This window comes from Oxyura jamaicensis, chromosome 6 (genome assembly GCF_011077185.1).
Source record: "Oxyura jamaicensis isolate SHBP4307 breed ruddy duck chromosome 6, BPBGC_Ojam_1.0, whole genome shotgun sequence".
Lineage (NCBI taxonomy): Eukaryota > Metazoa > Chordata > Aves > Anseriformes > Anatidae > Oxyura > Oxyura jamaicensis.
This window is the reverse complement of record NC_048898.1, coordinates 17,420,017-17,437,727: the sequence shown is the minus strand read 5'-3', so window position 1 is coordinate 17,437,727 and position 17,711 is coordinate 17,420,017. Positions and strand designations below refer to the sequence as shown.

At 41.6% G+C, this 17,711-nt stretch overlaps 1 protein-coding gene across 2 annotated transcripts in view; it reads left to right on the top strand.

Annotated features, from left to right (window-relative positions):
- MARCHF8 (membrane associated ring-CH-type finger 8) overlaps window positions 1-17,711 on the top strand; it is a 94,697-nt gene that overhangs the window by 13,426 nt on the left and 63,560 nt on the right. For both annotated transcript variants that reach the window (XM_035330491.1, XM_035330494.1), the window contains exon 2: window positions 8,455-8,633. In XM_035330491.1, coding sequence (XP_035186382.1) covers window positions 8,538-8,633 — 96 coding nt within the window. In that variant the 5' untranslated portion in view covers window positions 8,455-8,537. The remainder of the gene's footprint in view (window positions 1-8,454; window positions 8,634-17,711) is intronic.

The following is a 17,711-nucleotide window of genomic DNA, read 5'->3' as shown; positions in this document are numbered from 1 at the left end:
GTTATCCCTGAATATATCTGTAATAAAAAGTAGTGACCTGTAGCATTCCCTTGGATTTAAAATGTATTTAAAATTTAACACTCTTAACTTCAGGGCATAGCAAATGACTTCATGTAGCTAGTTTCGTATCAGAAGGTCATTTTATTCTAAAGCATGGGGAAATATAGTTGAAAATGATGCTATGTCATGCAAGTAAGTGGACGAATCAGGTACAAAGTGCTAGCTAGGTACATTGACAGTCTTGTTTCATGCTTGAGCTTTTGAAGAAACTCGTTTGGGGCTCTCCAATTCCTGCACTGTGCAGGTTCTAAGGAATTTCTATAGCTATTTCCTTAGAAAGAGTCTAATGGTTAGGCATAGTGATGCAGAAATCTAGGTTTGTTGGCTTGTTTGTTTTAAGGATTTCCAGAGAAAAGATATGTTGTAACTTAAGCCTGTAAATAGTGATCTGAGATTTAACTCATGAATCATTCAAAAGAAATGCATTCTTATGTGCACCAGTTTGGAAGCTTCTTATTCACCCATTGACAAAGAAACAACAATTTCATACTTCTCCAAAATGCAGAATCGTTTAGTCAATACTATATTCTTTTTACACTGGCTTAGGATGAACAGTTGGCCTGGTAGCGATTAAACAATGGTGAAAAACGTTGCTTAGACGCCTGTTGTTCTTAAATCGCTTTCACAAACGTTACCTTCTGATGTACTGGAAAATAAGTGACGTAGTACAGGATTACCCTAAAAATGCATCATTGTTATCCGTGCATAATACAGAATGTGAGCAATGTCCTTGCTGAACAATAATGAGATTGTTTTGTTTCTTCGCTATCTTGTGCTGTAAATATTTACATTGTTTGAGAAAAACAGACATTCATTATCTTCAATGTAAATTTATGTATTTGTTTTTAATAGTCTTTATTAATTTTGAAGATAAAAATATAAAGCAATTTTTCTTTGGATTTCAGAACTGAGTTAGTTTCATGAACCTCAAAGTGATAATGGCAGAGAATGGGAGGTGATCATAAATTGTAGGGGTTGCATTATACCACAGCAACTTCTCTCCTAGACTAGAAACTTGCCTGCAAATACATTTTGGTGCAGACTTCTCTCACTGGTCTGTACATGTTAGTGTGTCCCTCTTTCCACTTGATTGCAGCCTTCAACAAATTTTTCTTTCAAAAATCATCAGTCAACATAGGGAATGCTTTGCCTCATCGTGTGGATCATGTGGATGTTTTGCTTAAGAGATTTCCTGTTACTGTAGAGGCCTGTGTTTTTGCACTGCACTCGATATTTCTGTCTTTGTCTGCATGTCATGGTTCTGTGGGCTTTGGCTTTTGCCCAGTAATAGTGGAAAGGATGCGTTTGTTGTATCCAACAGACGGGATGCGGACCCTTCTGTGCTGATTGCAGGGTGATGGACAATTGCAGAGGACTGACTGTGGTGCTCTAAGTGGGCCATTTCCAAACTGTTTGCAATAATCTTTTTTTTTCCCCATTTCATTTGAGAAGGTCCAATTGTATGAAACCTCACCACTGCACTCTCTAGCCATTTCAATGGTTAATAAGGAAAAGATGCATTATGTGCACTGTGGTCTTGGACACACAATGAAGAAGGAAAAAGAGCTTTTCTCAAAAACTGCAGGAACAGGTATGGTGCTGTTGCATGTTGTTAGTTGCCTGAGTATGATGAAGAAGCAAGTCATCATTGCTATCTTTAAGAAAATACTAATTTGAGCCATGCGGTGAAAACAGGCAAATTCTTGCTCTTAAGTCTGCATTCAGTGCCAAGTCAGAGGGAGGAATGTCTTCTCTGGAGGAGGGCATTAATTTCTCAGAAAGCTGACCTCTACTTGTTTTGGGAGTTGATGGGATCGTGGCTAAGAGAGATAACAAGGCCCATGAATGCTGTGATATTACATCCTGCTCGAAGCAAAGCCATAAAGACTGCATGAGGTTGCTGCATGATCCATGTGCTAGACTTGCTCTATTCGAAAGCACGTTGGGGCAGGAAGGTGTTTGATGTGAAGGGGTGAGGTGAAATGGTGATGGTCTAGGCATGAAAATGGGTGGTACTCCCTAATGCAAATGGGTGTGGAAATTCAGTGGTGCAGTTAGAGACCTCTGCATGCTGGCTTAGAAAACAGCAGCTCTTGACCTCTTGCCCTCCCCCCAAACCTTAGGGGTTCCCAGCGTGGAGAATGAAACTGAGGCTTTGCCTCTGTTTCTTTTTGCTTGTGATAGTTACAGACTGTCCCGGGGATTATTGCTGATGCTACAGGAGGTTTCATCAATGCATATGCAAGGGTAATACTTAAAAATGTGTACTACCTAGAAGACCACGGATGTAGTCAGTGAAGTTGGGCCTCTGTAGCAGGAGCTGCTCCCTGCACATGCACTGGGTGCTTGGATGTTTTCGCAGAGTGTGATGATGTCTGTGGTGCAGGTAAGTCACTATTAGGATAAGCAGAAAATAGTAACTTCTGCGGTGCTATTTTTTTTTTTTTCCCTCAAGGCTATATTATTTTGTTGTGGGATCAGGCAGAAGTGATGTTTCCTTCTCAGTGCTGCCAAGCTAGTTGGTAATTGCACTTAGCAACTGATTTGATTTGAAGGGGACAGCTGAAGGAACCTGTTTACAAGGTGCAGACCATGCTCAGCTTCCACTGAAGTCAAGGGAGGGGATTTCTAAGAGCTCTGGGACCATAATTTACTGATCCTGTAGTTTAACAGCTTGCTCGTCTAGTTCCATTATGTAGAAATGTTTGTAAAACCAATCATTTTTGTATTTAGAGAGGAGTCAGCCAGAGCTGACAGATACCTGTTTTTCTATGTGGTGTGTGTAGTCTGCAGCTGTATGTTCTTGTATCTTGGGAAGCTTTTAAAGGGAATATGGAGAACGTGCAGAAGGATCTCTTGTCCCCTTTAACTTTCTTTTCATTTCAACTACATAATGTAATTCAAAAATATTAAAAGAAAAATATTTTTAAGTCTTGAAGTTGATTATTTTTAGTACGCGTGCAGGTGGAGGAAAGGAGGAACTGAGATAACAAAGTGAGAAGTTGCAGCTGAGTTAGTAAACAATGCAAGATAATGTGTATAGAGGCATAGCGGTAAATAGCAATAATTCAGAATTATCTCTGCGTAGAGCAAGGTCCAACTCCGGCAGCTCTTTTCACTTACAGCATTGAATGAACCCTAAAATGTGAAAGGTGCAGGGAAAGAAGTGCCACTTTTTCTCCCCTCTCAGCTTAAGCTCTCTTCATTAGATTTGTTTGTCAAGTTAACAAAAGCATGTGAAGTGCATAAACCATGATGACATCTCTTAAATGATGCTGTTAACGAAGTACTGATTGAACTACAGTAAAACAAAATGAAATGCAGATGCAGGATCCTCTTTTTGAAAATGCACATCTGTCATCTCTGGAAAAGAATTATGTAAGCTACATTAGTAGGGGAGGAGTCCTAACAAGCTCAAAATAAAATAAAAAAAAGCTTCAAACTTGAGCCTACACAAGCTAATAGGTTTGGAAGTATTTGCAAATATGGAATATACAGTGTACAGAAAGTAGGTATAAGCCATACCCAGTTCAAATGTCAAGGTACGTAAGCAAAGTAAGATGCACACATCTTAGGAATTTGCTAAATTCACTGGATGAGTGCTTCTGCTAACTTGTGGGGGAAAAAAAAAAAGATTTTTATGCTTATGGGACTTCATCAAGACCTTCAGTAGAAAAACAGATTCCAAAGCTGCATTCATAGATTATTTCCAGTCTCAATTAAAGTAAGCATTATACCATCTTGCAGTAGTCAGAGGGTGTTTTTTCAGAGGGTTTCCATTTCTGTTTGGGTTGGTTGGTTTTCATGCTTTGTAGAGGGGAAGTTTTAGAAGATCACAGTTCACATCAGTGTTCCACCAAGCCTCAGGGCAGCACTTTCCACCCTGCAGACGATGCATCCCCTGAACTCTATGGACTTCAGCAGCTTTGAGGCAGGGTATTCATGGTACTGCACAGTGCTGTGCAGTGTCTGGATTATCTGGACAGCAGTGATCTGTTTATTTATTTTTACCCTGCCCATCCTCCCAAAGATTATCAGACCACTGACCTATGTGATACAGCTCACAGCCATCAATGGGGGCTAAGGGAATTGAAGAAAAGTGTCAGAAGCCTTGGAGCAGACAGTCAGGAACAACTCTCAGGTGAAATTCCTTCCAGTTCCCTCTTTTAGTAACTACTTTCTTGCTTATACTGCAGATTACAAGGTTTGTCTTTGTCTTTCATGCACAGGAAGTTTTTTTGTTGTTGTTTGTTTTTTTTTTTTTTTTTTAATCCTGAGTGTCTATTATACTTTAAATAGTAAAGCAACAGAAATTTGAGGCTCTTTTTCTCCTCCTGTGGTCAATGTTAAGCATGTGCACACACCTACATATATCCACAGGATGCTTTTATTTTGGTACGGCCTGTGTACATCTGCAGCCACTGCCACTACAGGTCTAGAGCTTCTCTTGGAGTTCTCCAGCATAGGCTGTGTAACAAGGGAACGTGGTGGGCTTTGAAGTTTAAATGACATAATAAAACCTGCAGTTCATGCTGCAGATTTTTAGATTCTGCTAGATGCTAAACCACGAACAGGAAACCAGTATTTGTGTTCACTTGCCCCAGTCTAGCTGGGAATCGTTGGCAAGGAGCTGTTGAGCCTTTATTTCGGAACATGTAATAGACAGAAAAGCTGTTTTGGGTGGTGGGTGGGGGAGAGCAGAGCATCTTCTGCCTTGGTTCTTCCAATGGCACTTCTGGCCATAGCAGGCCAACAATTTGCAGAGCATTAGGCTGACGTGTTCTTGTCTCATCAGTAAGGTGCTGATGGGGTGGATGATGGAAGCGGGGTTTTAAATGGTCTCCCAGCTGCTTTTGCCATGATAAGGTTTCCTGTTGCTGTCAGTTGTCCCCTCTCATGTATTTAATGCTGGTGACCCAATGTATGAGTCATGGTGGTCATACCCAATGTATGGGTATGACCTAATGTAATGTTCTCTTGCTATCAGGAGATGTGCTGTGGGCTCTGAGGCCAGGATTTTCCCCTCTTTTCTGACAAAATTATTCTGATTTCTGAAGGCGCTCTGCAGTTGGCAGCATTGCTGGAGTCTAGTTTGCAGGAACTAGTACGGCTGTAGATGGGGGGACAGTAGGGCTTCCCGTGTGTCCCGGACAGGTTGGTGGGAAGCCTGGGGCACAGGCAGCAGGCTGTGGCTTACAGGCTGTTGGCAGCATCAGTAAGGAAATCTCTCATGGGTCCAGCTATGAAAACAGGATTAGCTCATTACTGTTTGCCAAATGCCCAAACTCCTTAGAGGTTTTCTTTAAGTATTTTCCTCCAGTGAATGATATGTTATCAGCCCTGGGGGCAGGAGAACAGGATCCCTCATCCTTCACAGGCAAATGACTGCTTTGCTTATGGGACCTGGCTTGTGCATGTGCCCTCTCTCTCCCTTTCCTGCCATTCCGTGATTAATTCAGCTTTCCAGGAAAAACAGAGCTGGGAAGTCCTTTGGCCAGAAACAGGATGGCCCCTACGCCAGTAGCCATGGGGCTTCCCTCGCATGTGGGGTTTGTGAGCCAGATCCTGCACAAGGAGAAGGAAGCGGAGCTGTTATCTGCCACCCCCTGTGCGCGTGTGCCCAGCCGTTGGGTATGTGGGGAGAGGCACTGCAGTAATAAGGGGTTGCTCAGGCTGTACAAAAGAGGGCTAACATAGCTATCTGCACAGTACTACTTACAGCTGCAAATCCTGAATAGAAGCGAGCAACTAGGAGCAAGCCTCTAGCCTTAGCATTGCCTGCCTGGGGAGCCTTTCTGACAGGTCCCCCATTTGACGTGCCTGAAGCTTAAATCCTTGTTCCCAGGTGCCCCGCTCCTCGCCCCCTGGGTCAGCGAGCCCATGGTGTTAATTTAGCTGCAGGAAAAGGTCCCGCGGAGCTTGCCTCCATTGGTTGTGTTTTTTGAGTGGCATTGCTTTTCTGGCACCTGGTCTGTTTGCGCTTGGTTACTGCAGATGGTCTCTTGACTCGTGTAACTTTATCCTTTAATTAGCACTGCGGAGCTAAGGTGCTTCAGGTTGAGACCGCCAGGCTTTGAGTTTGTGTGTTGTTAGAGACCTTCCTGGCTGGAGATGTTACTGTGTGGCATCTAGGATAAGTTTAGAGCTTTTTCTAAGCTGCACTTGAACAAAGGCAGGCTTTATTGAGTGTCTGCCAGGGTACTTTACCAGAGGAGGGCTGTTTCACATCGTCTTTGAATATCTAATTGGATTATATCTGCTGGTTGGGTTCTGGCAAAGAATTCTAATGCACGCTATCCTCGAAGTACCAGCAGAAAAACTGGTCTGATGTGTTTATTGTAATCAGAGGGGTTTAGCTATGTTTTCTAATAATTTTCCTTATTCTCTTTATGGTAATAAAATGCCCCTGCCTGCAAGCGCAGAACCCTTCTCGGGGGGGCACAGAGCAGGGTCTGTCTCCTTGCCCTCCTCTCCCCTTGGTTCAGCTGTTGCTGGCAGTAGCACAGAACACATTACCTGACATATTTTCGTTGGAGCATGACGCTCTCTGGATTTCATTTCCTTATGTTTTCTTGGGAAAATACCTTCCATTCCTGCTTTGTTTACTGCAGTTTGCTATTCCTGATTCAGCCCATGATTATCTCTCCTCCTGGCACTTACGGATTGGCTCCTTTAGAGGATTAAACTAAACATTTGTGGAGGACCCAGTGAAGTTCAGGGGTTCCGGGTTTTTCTCTTTTTGCTAGAGCTCATTTACAGTAGTGCAGAGAAGTCCCATGTTTCCCTCTGTCCTCCAATGAGGAAGTGTCCTTGTTGTTGCCTGTTCATGCATATAGATGTGTTTTATTGTTAAGATCAGTGGTGTCTAGAAGTTATGGAGGCATTGCCTTCAAAGCTTCCACGAATGCGTTATGATGTGCTGTCTTGGCATTGAAAGTAATAAAAATCCTGACCAGGTGTCGGGAACACTCTTGAATGTGGCTGAGTGCTCTAGTGGGCAAATGGAGTGTGTGACTGGGAAGCAGCAGGCATTGCCCTTCTTTTTGCTGGTGACCTCCTGTATGACCTCTGGTTACTATTTTTCCCCTCAGTGGAAAAAGGATGCTGAACTATCATTTGCTGCATAAAGTGCCTTGCGATATATAGTATTCTTTTTTCCCCCTATTTAATCAAAAGCAGTCAAAGATCCTACAGGACTCCTGTGGAGCCTAATGGTAATAGGGCTGGACCAAACCAGCATCTTTCACAGAATCAAGAACCTAGGAAGCTTGGCCTATCTTTAAAACTTACAGCAAAGTAAATATTCAGTAAGAAATGTGTGCACTATATGCTAAGGGAATATATAAAGTGCTGGGTTATACCTCTTCCAAATTGTTTAGCCGCGTAATACATAGGCTATCTATCTAGTCCTTGTTTTCTGCTGGGACAGATTTGTGAACAAACAAAAAGTTGGTATGTTATGGAAACAGAAGAACAATGCATCATCCTTTTGCCCCACTCAGATAGTCCCTGCTGTGTTAATTCCTCTCTAATCCTTTCCTTAAACACAATTGATTGTTTCTAATTTGCAACAGGTTAGGTTCCAATTAAACACTCCATGATCCTACATGTTTCAGAAGGCTTTTTATTTAATGCAACTTTGCTAATTTAATAAAAGGTATGGCTAATTATGCATGCCTTTCAGATTACAGCTGCCAAATTTGGCTAATTTATGTCTATTACTGTCTTTCCTGTGTGTAATGCTCCTCTGTGTACAGTTGTATTAGTGAGGGAAGGAAAAATGTGTAATCCAGTGGATTCTGATTCCTAGCAAGGGATTTGGATTATAATATTCTCCAATGACCCTAAGAAAGCACAAGCTCACATAACGTGTCTTCCTGTGTTGGTACATATTTGAATGAATGTCAGGAGCCAAATGCAGACCGGAGTGTTTTTAACTAAAGCCATGGCACTCAGCCTCATTCAGGACTGTTTCTGAGGCACTTTGATCTGGTGTGGTGAAGCTGGCAGCCCAAGAAACTGCCCACACCAGCTTTGCTTTCTGCCCCTCCAGGTAGCATGCTCTGGCTGCTCAGCAGGGAGAGCTTCTCGTTCTCCTCCTCTCTATCTACGCATGCTCAAGCTTGAGCCTTGCCCTCTGTCCTGCTCTGGGACCGCTTCCAGAACTGTTGATAACTTACTTATTTATTTGCATAAACTGTGCTCTGACCTGTCAGGTACTGGCTCCTGAAAAGTCCTGTGTCTTTTCTCACCCAGCCTGTGCACCCAACTATTTCCTGTTCAGAAACCAGAGGGAAAGAGGTGCACCTTGGTTTAATTGATGGCTTAGCTTTGGTTTAGAAATAATTGCATTTCAAGCTACTTTAACATCATGTTTTTTTGTTGTTGTTTTAGGTGCAAGGCCTGACAATGGCACTGAATGAGTGCTGCCTTCAAGCCTCCTTCCTGTAAATGATTGGACCAAACAAGGCGGTGTGATGAACATGCCACTGCATCAAATCTCTGTCATTCCAGCTCAGGATGTTACCTCTTCCAGAGTCTCCAGGAGCAAGACCAAAGAAAAAGAAGAACAGGTAATGGTAGATACTTCCCTGTGAAAGTTGTATACATCTGAACATAAAACGCTAGGAGTTATGAAATCAAACCTGATTCTGATCCAAAGATCCAACTCCTTGCATGGTTACTGCTCTTAGTGAAAATGAATGCTACCTAATTATCTCTTCATTCTAATATTTGCCATTTCAAAGCAGCTGGCTGCAAAAAACTAGAACTCCTTGCTGAATAACTTCAGCAAAACAGAAACTGACTTCTGATTTTGCATAACAGTTGAAGGCACACAGGAATTCTGTATAACAGGTCTAGTAACGTTGTCATGAAAGCTGTTACAGGTGTATTTTGCCTTTCAAAGAGAAAAATAGGATGGGGTATGAACCCCTACATGCAGCCATGCATTCTGTTTTTCTTTGCAGCATCTAGTAGCTGTGTCGTGGTTCATATTGACTAGAGTATTGCAAGGAAATGTACACCTCTATGTGTACTTGCTGTGCTGTTTCCTGAAGATATGATTTCTATTCTTAACTTGGGACCATATATGTGAGTGAAATCACTTTGAGGTCTTGTGCTAAAGAGAAATTGAATGAAAAAATATCTGAAGTTTACTAGAATTTAATTAATAGGGTACTTTAAAAAAAATAATGATAGCATATTGTGTCTGATCTTTCTGTGTCAACCTTATTTAAGCCCTGGGCTGGGTCTTTGGTCAAGCCCAAAGATCTTGGTGTGCATCATGCTTTAGTTTACACTGAAGATACATTGAATTTTACATTATCTGTCAGTTCCATATAAACTTTGTTTTTATAGCTCTGTTCTAGCATAGAAACAGGCCAAGAGAATATTCATGTTACGGAAGAACTGCAGGGACTAGACTTGTTCTGTGGGGTAGGAACACGTAGTCAGCAGTGGTCAGATTCTGAGGAGACCTAGACCAACACTGGTACAGATTTGGCATAGCTGAAGTATAAGGGACTGGGAAGTCATGTTACAGAAAGGGATTAATTAAGACTAACTTCAGATAATTTTTTTAAAAAAGTTGCTTTCTGATGTGTTAAGGTCATCTATTCTGACTACCACTTTCACCTGTCAGTTGTCCAAATTTCACCTACCAAAGTCTGTGGTGGCTCTCTGGGAAGCTCTCTGGGTAAGAGAGGTTTTTTGTTTGTTCATTTTGGTTCCCTCCCATATGGAAACGCTGTGTGCTGAGAGGGCGTGAAACAGTCCCTCTGCAAATACACGGCAGTTCTGTGAACTGGCTTCCCTCCAGCAGGGTCATGCGAACTGAGAGGCCAATAGGATGAGAACAACTCGTGGTGACTATTTCACCATGCCCCGAGCCCAGAAGTGAGAGTCCCAAGTCTCTTTCTAAACTCGTTCGTTTCTGACTCAGCAACCTCAGTGTTAACAAACCTTCCAGGTGTTTTCTTGGAGGTAACTCGTTGAAGGGTTGATTGTTGTTTTCCTCACCAGGCCACCACTGTAGTTTCACCTGTGACATCTAAAACAGAACAGAGTAGTATAGTCATGACTGGAAAAAGCTGCTGCTTTAAATATGTGAAATATTGTGGAGAAAATAATAGGGATTGAGACTATACAAGCAATAAATGAGACTAACCTGGAAACACTTTGTGTTTCCCAAATCTTGTCCTTCCTGTCTCCATCAGCATATTTGTTCATCCCCAAGTGTCCGTTCTTCTGCCAGACCCGCTGCAGGAGCTCAGGGTGAGCAGCCCTCCGCACGCAGCAGGCACTGCAGGCAATGTGCTGTCCCTTCTCCTGCAAACTGCCTTGTTTCTGGTGTTAAAGGTTAACATTGGATCTAATGAACGAGCTGGAGGGCAGTCAGGTTTTTAATGTGTTGACTTTGACCAATCCAGTTAAATTTTCATATTGCATTGGTAAGCACATCCAAGGCCACTTGCTAGGCAAAGACACTGTCAACTCTTGGATGCTATCAGGACCTGCTGGCCATGACTGTGAGTCTTGCTTATATTTAAGGTAAAGGGGAGATAGGTTGCAAGAAAAGAAATTTGTAGATCATTGCTGACATATTTTTTAAAAAGCACTTCAAAATGCCAGCGTTTGAGGTAGAAACTTCTGCATGATCCTGTATTGAGAAAACTGTACTGAGCAGTAGTAGATGATTCTTGTGCCCTGGATAACATCTGCAGTTGATGCAAGAGAAAAGACACTAGGTAAAACTGAGAAAGAAGGCATTTTCACTTCAGTTTTGTAAGTTTAGTGCAAATTCAGTGTAACGTCAATACTCTCCGATTTTAATTGTGCAACTTTTCATTATGTAACACAACTTAAAATTGTTTCTCCATGCTGTGTCTGGCCTAGACACAGTTTTCACATGGATTTCTATGAGAATATATCATGTTTTTTGGGAGAGTAAGTAAAACATTTAACAATTTGTTTTCCAGTACCATAACTTTCTTACCTTACCTTTTCTATGTAATAGAAATACCTCTCTATGTAGGGATAGCAGTGCGCACCTCAAACCATTGTGTACACATTGTGTACGCTGTGGTCTTAAGAAGTTGTGAGTTATACAAAGCCACTTGCCAATCTGAGCAAAATCAAACAAACCTCAAATCCCAATCAAAACCAATATTACTTTTTCGCAGATAATATGTAGGTTTGCTTTATTATACCAGGGTCTTAGACCAAGTGCATTTCCAGGTATGTGTTCTGTAGCCTGAGCAGACTCTGTACATATCTGCCTTGTTTATTACCAAGCTCTAGCTAAAACTGAAGTGTATAAAGCTATAATGTCAGTTAGTAGATCAAAAGTTTGTCTTGCTTTTATTCTTGTTTTGGTTTACTTTTCCTTTGGGAACTTGATATTTCAAACTAGACCATTAGCTTGTCTGTACCTGCATTGTAGTGAGCCTGTCAGAAAAAAGGCTCAAGAAGTACAACAGCAGAAAATGAAGCAGCAACGTGTCTAGAGAGGAAACTTTGCCAGTATTAGAAAAAATAGTGTTTGACTTATTCCCCAGAAGGAAGATGCTTTATATCCTATTCTCCTATTCTGTGAATATTGATGTGTTTAATTTTCCACGTTGCATTTGTAATAGAAGTGCAGAGGAAATATTCTCAAGCTGAATAGTTCAGATCTTCTACTGTTTCTTCTCTCTTGCTTCTGGTCAAGATACAGCTTTGATATTTCAGGTTAAGGCTTGACTGGTTTTAGTAATAGTTTTCCTTGCTGCAAGAACAAGTTTTCTGGACTAATGGTTTGGTACTACAGTGAAGAAAATCAAGGAATCCTTACCACCGTTATTACACAACAGTTTTTCAAACTGGATAATCTGTAGTCCTTGGGCATGTCTTCTGTAAGTTCAATACCTGTGCAAGTCTGTGGCAAAAATCCTATTGTATTTGATGATGCAGTTAATGCAAAGCAACTACAAACCATTTCTAATGTCAGAAGTCAGGGATATTTATTAATAGTGGAGCCTGGTAGATTCTTATTCCAGTTAGTGTAATTTTCAAGGTTTAGAATAGTTGTACATTGTGGTTAATAACAATCTTTGAAGAAACTTTGTCTGTTTTCATAGTAAGAATGGAGAAGGTCATAAAGGGATTATTATTCTTGCATTTAACTCAGATGAACTGTTAGCTTTAAGAGCTATTAATAACAACCATTAGCTTCTTACTTATCCTTCACTGGGAATAGCTTCATACTTACCTGATTTAAGGGAGAGTCGCTCTATTGTTCGTGAGGTGCAACAGACCCTGCCCATTTGGTGAGCATTGTGCTGGCAGCGATGTTGCCTAACCCAAAGCCAACAGCCCACAGCATTTGGAATGAAAATAAGGCACGATGCTGGCGTGTGATTAAGGTGTTGCTCTTGTGTTGTCTTGTGATGGAGTGTTGCCTGTTTGAGACTTTTGTACAACACAAGTTCTTGGTAAAAGTTACTGTGGTGCATGAAGCTCCTTGAGCAATAGCTTTTACATGGTTCTTCTAACAATGTGTGAGTAACTTCACAACAGTGACCTTGTGTGCTGTGGTCTCCGCAGATCTCATAAGCAGATTGGGGTGGACTGGGTCAGTGTCCGATCGGGAGATGCTGGTGCAAATCACTTTGGGTGCACAATGGCCTGGACTTCTGAACCAATACTGAATTGCTCTCAAAGGTCATGTAGCAAAAATAGAGCACAAAAGTGAATAAATATTCTAGTCAAATTTAAATTTACTAATTCCAGTTGAATGACTGAAACTCCCTTCTGTCATCTGTTCTTAGAAGAGCTACCTTCTTGTCTTTGAGTGCTGTGAAATAATTACTGGCTGCTATGTGCTCAGCAGAGATTTTGCGTCAACCTCAAATATCTCCAGGTGCTTCTCAAGTCTTGCGGGTACTATGACTACCCAATTTGTCTGGCTGAAATTATGATGAAAGAAGTGTGTTGTGCTGTGTCTTGCTAAATTTATTCTGTCTTCTTAATGATCTCTTGCATTCTATAACAGGAAAAGCACTATAGCCTAATAACTCACGTAAGCCATGTCTTACTGGAAAAGAAGGACTTAAAAAAGAAAAAGAAAAAGCAATAGATGCGTTTGCAAGAATTTTTAGTTGTAGATCATTAGTGCAATAAAAGGTGAATGCTTTGTGTTGCTGAGTCTAGTGTGATGCTTTGTTCTCAAGGTACAGAGGCACTCTTTGGACTTTGTGTATGTGGGCTCTGACTGCCTGAACTTGATTCAAATTCTTCTGCATTTGTAAGGCAGTGTGTGTTTAGTTTTGCTTCTCCGTTGAATCAAACCAGTTATTAAGCAGCCAGGCTGTGAATCCTTTGAGAATTTTCCCCCTCATTATTCTTATACCGAGATCTGTGTGTTTATGTGTAGCTATGTACTATATTAACACTGTCTCTGGCATTTTTCTTTTATTAAATTCACTTTGTGTAGAAACCAGGTAACTACAGAAGATTTTTTGTTCAAGTATCTTTTATCTCTTCTGTGGGAAGCAAAACGTCTCTCTTGCTGTAGAGAGGCTTATAAACTTAGCCTCAAAGGGAGAACTGCAAAATCCTTTCCTGGCAATACAAACCTTGGCTCTTAGCGTGTTTTTCAGTGGATCATAAAGCTTTTATTGGAAAAAAGCTAATATCACACTTCCTATCACACTTCCTTTTTAAAAAGTTGCAGTTAAACACATTTTAGCTGACATAACAGCCAACCTGTGACAGAAGCATACCTGAGGAGCTGCAGTGAATTTTTTTTTTTTTTTTTTTTTTTTTTTTTTTTTTCTCCTGCAGTCTGTGAGCAGGTAGGAACACTTTCCAGACCTTGTGCTTTGAGAGCACATCAGATGATGGAGGCAGTTGTTCAGGCAGCCATCTGAATTGTACCGCTGCAGTGATGCTGTTGTGCTGAGAGCGGGATTTCCACAACTGATATCTGGGCTGAGACTGACTTCTTCTGACATCTTAGTACCTATTTACATAGAAGCACATGCTGAATGTACTCCCACTCAGCAGGTAAACACTCTACTGAGGAGCACTATAGAAAAATTGCTTGAGAAACTGCTTGACATCAAAAGCATCTCTTTTCTCCATGGGAGCACTGGTAAATACTTCAATACTCCCCTGCCAGAGATCTCTCTTTGGCTGTTAGGAGAATCCTTGTGCTCATCATGGCAGCTGAGCCATTGCTTGCATCAAACCCCAGTTTTTGCATTAAACCTGTAGACGTTGGGACGTAGGGTATTTCTTTACTGCTACAAGTGTCTTGGTGTCTGCAGGTGGTGCTCCTGCCCTCACCTGCCTTCCTTCTCCCCATGGGCGCTTGCCACTGTTCCCATCCTTTGCCAGCTTCAGGGCTTCCTTCTCACCCCTGTGTTGCTGGCAGGAGCATCGCTGACCTCCCCCTTCAGCACGGTACCTGGAAAGCTGGCAGGGAGTGCACCGAGTGCAGCCAGGCCTGGATTAAACCACTGGTCTGGAATTTGGGATTTAATTAGTCTCTTCCCACCCTGCTAGGTGGAACTGGGCAAGTCCCTTCGGTGCTGACGCTGTTCTTCCTGCCATCTGTGAAAGAGGGCTGGCACCTCTGACTGAAGCCTAGGAAAGGGCGTTGGGTTTACAGATAAAATCTGAGGAGCCAGAAGTATTTGTCCTCTGAGATGGCTGTGTTGCAAGAGACACACTTTGCAGTCAATTGACTGTGACCTTCTGAAATCCCCGTAAGTGCCCTCTGCTCTGGTTGTGCTGAGTGCAGGATGAGCAGCTTGTCTTTGCAGGCCTGCTCTCGGGAGCTGAATGCAGGAGCACGCGGCTTCCCAGAACATTTGACAGCAGAGGAGGAAGAGAGGAAGCGGGAAGTGGGAGGGAGCTGCTCTCGCTCGAGCAGTCGTAACAAAAAAAAAGTGAGATCACGCAGTTTGATTCTGTATTGTGTTCATCTTGGAGTGTGCGTAGCGTGTGTGCGAGGAAAGGAGCAGATGGCTTCTGAGTGGAGCTGAATTATGAAAGGCGAACTGTGGGAAGTGGTTTCTGAAAGGGATTTGGGAGAAGAGGAGAAAAGTACTTTAAAAATTCAGCAGACATTACAGAAACTAGCAGCAGTTGATATAGCAGAGTTTTATTTTATGTAGTGATACTTCAGAGAAGAAACTCAGAGTTTCAGGTTTCATTGTTTGCTTGTAATTAAATTCATTTACACACAGTCTCAGCTTTGATTTTTTTTGTCTGCTTATTGCATGTGAACTCCTTGCTTTGGTGTCTCAGGACCAGAAACTTATAGTTAATTGTTATCATCTGTAGCTGCTGCATTAACCTGAATCCTTAAACCACCTCTCTGATATTAACACAATCTCTGTCTAGTTTTCATGAGCAGTTCATGTCAACAAACTAAGCATCATTTTAGAAAAAGAAAATTTGATAGAAGGAGTACTGGCACTGTTTAATTGTGCGATAGTTGAGTGCATTTTGTTGGTGGTTTGTAGGTATGTTGCTGTTTCGTGATCCTGGAGTTTTTCTTCTTCCCTGGCAAAAGCATGCTTGTTTTTTTTGCTTTCTATGAAATGTGTGTCAGCCATGATGCCACACTGAGCCGTGTCTGCATATAAATGTCTGTGTCAAGGCAGAGTACTACTGAAACCATTGCAGTTCCACAAAGACATGGGTCAAGGCCCTAAACATACTTTACAATGATTATTTTTTTTTTTAATTATCCAGGGGCTATACTGTTTATTGAAAACGATGCTGTCAAGCAAGCTTCCTGGAGAATTATTTTTAAAGCTCTTTGTTTATTGTAGCTAATTTCTGTAAATGAGAGAACTAGAAATGCAGGTTCTTTTTTTTTTTTTTCCCTGTAATATGTTTTGCCTCATGCATTGATAGGTAGTGATTGTCTTCGGTTTTGCTTTTTCAGACAGGTCTGTTTCTTTACTTGAAGTACTTAAAGTAGGTTGGGTTTTGTGTTTTAAGCTTTTTTTGAGAGAGAGAACAAAGCCTAAATATTGTGCCAGGGAGGCATAAAGTGGTAGAGTATCCTTCAAGTATTTGTTCTTAGGAGTTTTCAAAGCTGCATTTGGCATACAAGTTGCTGGTTTTCCTTTAAACTCCTCACCCCAGTTTTCTGAACAGTTATATGTGGCCTTAGATTTGCACTTCTGAATTTAATTAATTCTGCATAGCCTTTATGCTGTTTATGAAGAATTCTTGCTGGCAGGGGAGGGAGGGACAAAAAAAAATCCAATTCATTCTTCAGAAATTGCTTCTCTGCTCTTTGCAGAAGTCTAACCTGTGAGGACTACTGCCTTCTGAGTCAGTAGTCCTCACACCTGGAAACAAAATCCACCTTTGGGATCCGTTCAGCTTCTCATGTCCCAGAAGCGATGGTCTCTCATCTGCCACTAAAACCACCTGGTTCTCTTTGCTAGTTTACATTGCTGCTGTTTTAAGAAGTCAACTAAGGAGATTTTTCATGACAGCCGCAAGTCAATGGATTTTTTTTATTATTATTACTGAGCAATCCCAAATGTGTTTTTATGAGGTTAGTGGCTGAAATTCAGAATTTCATTTTCTGACAGTTGAGAACTGAATTCTGATTCCTTCAGAGATAAAGGGAAGAATGGGATCACGTACTTGTGAAGGTTTAAATTAATTTACAATCCAGTTCTCTATTTTTGGAAATGAGCGCTACTTTGATGTTAATGCAAATGAGTGGAAGTAGCCCTTTTATATTTTTTTCATATTCTTGAATGTAGGATATATCAGTTTCCTCATGGACCTGGACCTGATGACAGGTGGCTTTGTGGATCGGGGAGGGGATTGTCCTCATGCCTGCAGAATTTGGCTTAGCCTTTGTGCTGCATGCATGTTCTGTGCTCCTGGCATGTTCTTCAAGGGTGCAGCATGTGCATGGTGTTCCTGGAGGCAATAGCTGGAGACTGTGTGACAAAACGCACTGCATACTCGTTATGCACCTGTCAGTGTAACCACAAGTGTGTGCATTTAGCTTAGATATTCATAACCTTACATTCTGAGAGCATCTGGAAGCAGGTTTGGGTATAGTGATAACATTAGAACATGTTCAGTATTAAGTTTCTATCTTACATTTCAGGGTTTTCAGGGAGCTTGTAGCAAAGAAATATGACATACATCTTAATTTTTGTATAACTTGAGTATATATCAAAGGTGGGTTTGGAGATGCAGATTTCCAGTGTGTCCAGCTACCCGGAAGGAAAATGTGCATTACTTGTCATGTTAGCTAATTACAGTCATCTTAACCATATTTCTCTGGGTTTGTTTGTAGCAGTGCTGTGTTTATCCTTCATTGCAACCTTCTTGGATAAGCTTCAGTATGGTCAGGAAGCCAGGCAACACATAATTAAATACCTCCCCCTCACACACGCATTTAATTTATCCCCAGGATTTTCTGCTGCTCCAGGAGTACCAGATTTCTGGCCTGCCTCAGGATGCAAACAGAGGTTGGTGACAGCCAGTAGACAGGAAGCTTGCAGAACGGGTGATATGTGGGAGAAAATCCTTGAGATGCTATTCTTAGCTCAGGTGCACTTTTTATTGTATAGTTTTGGAGTCACAGCATTGAATTGAGCAGATGCAGAGGGCTGAGTTCT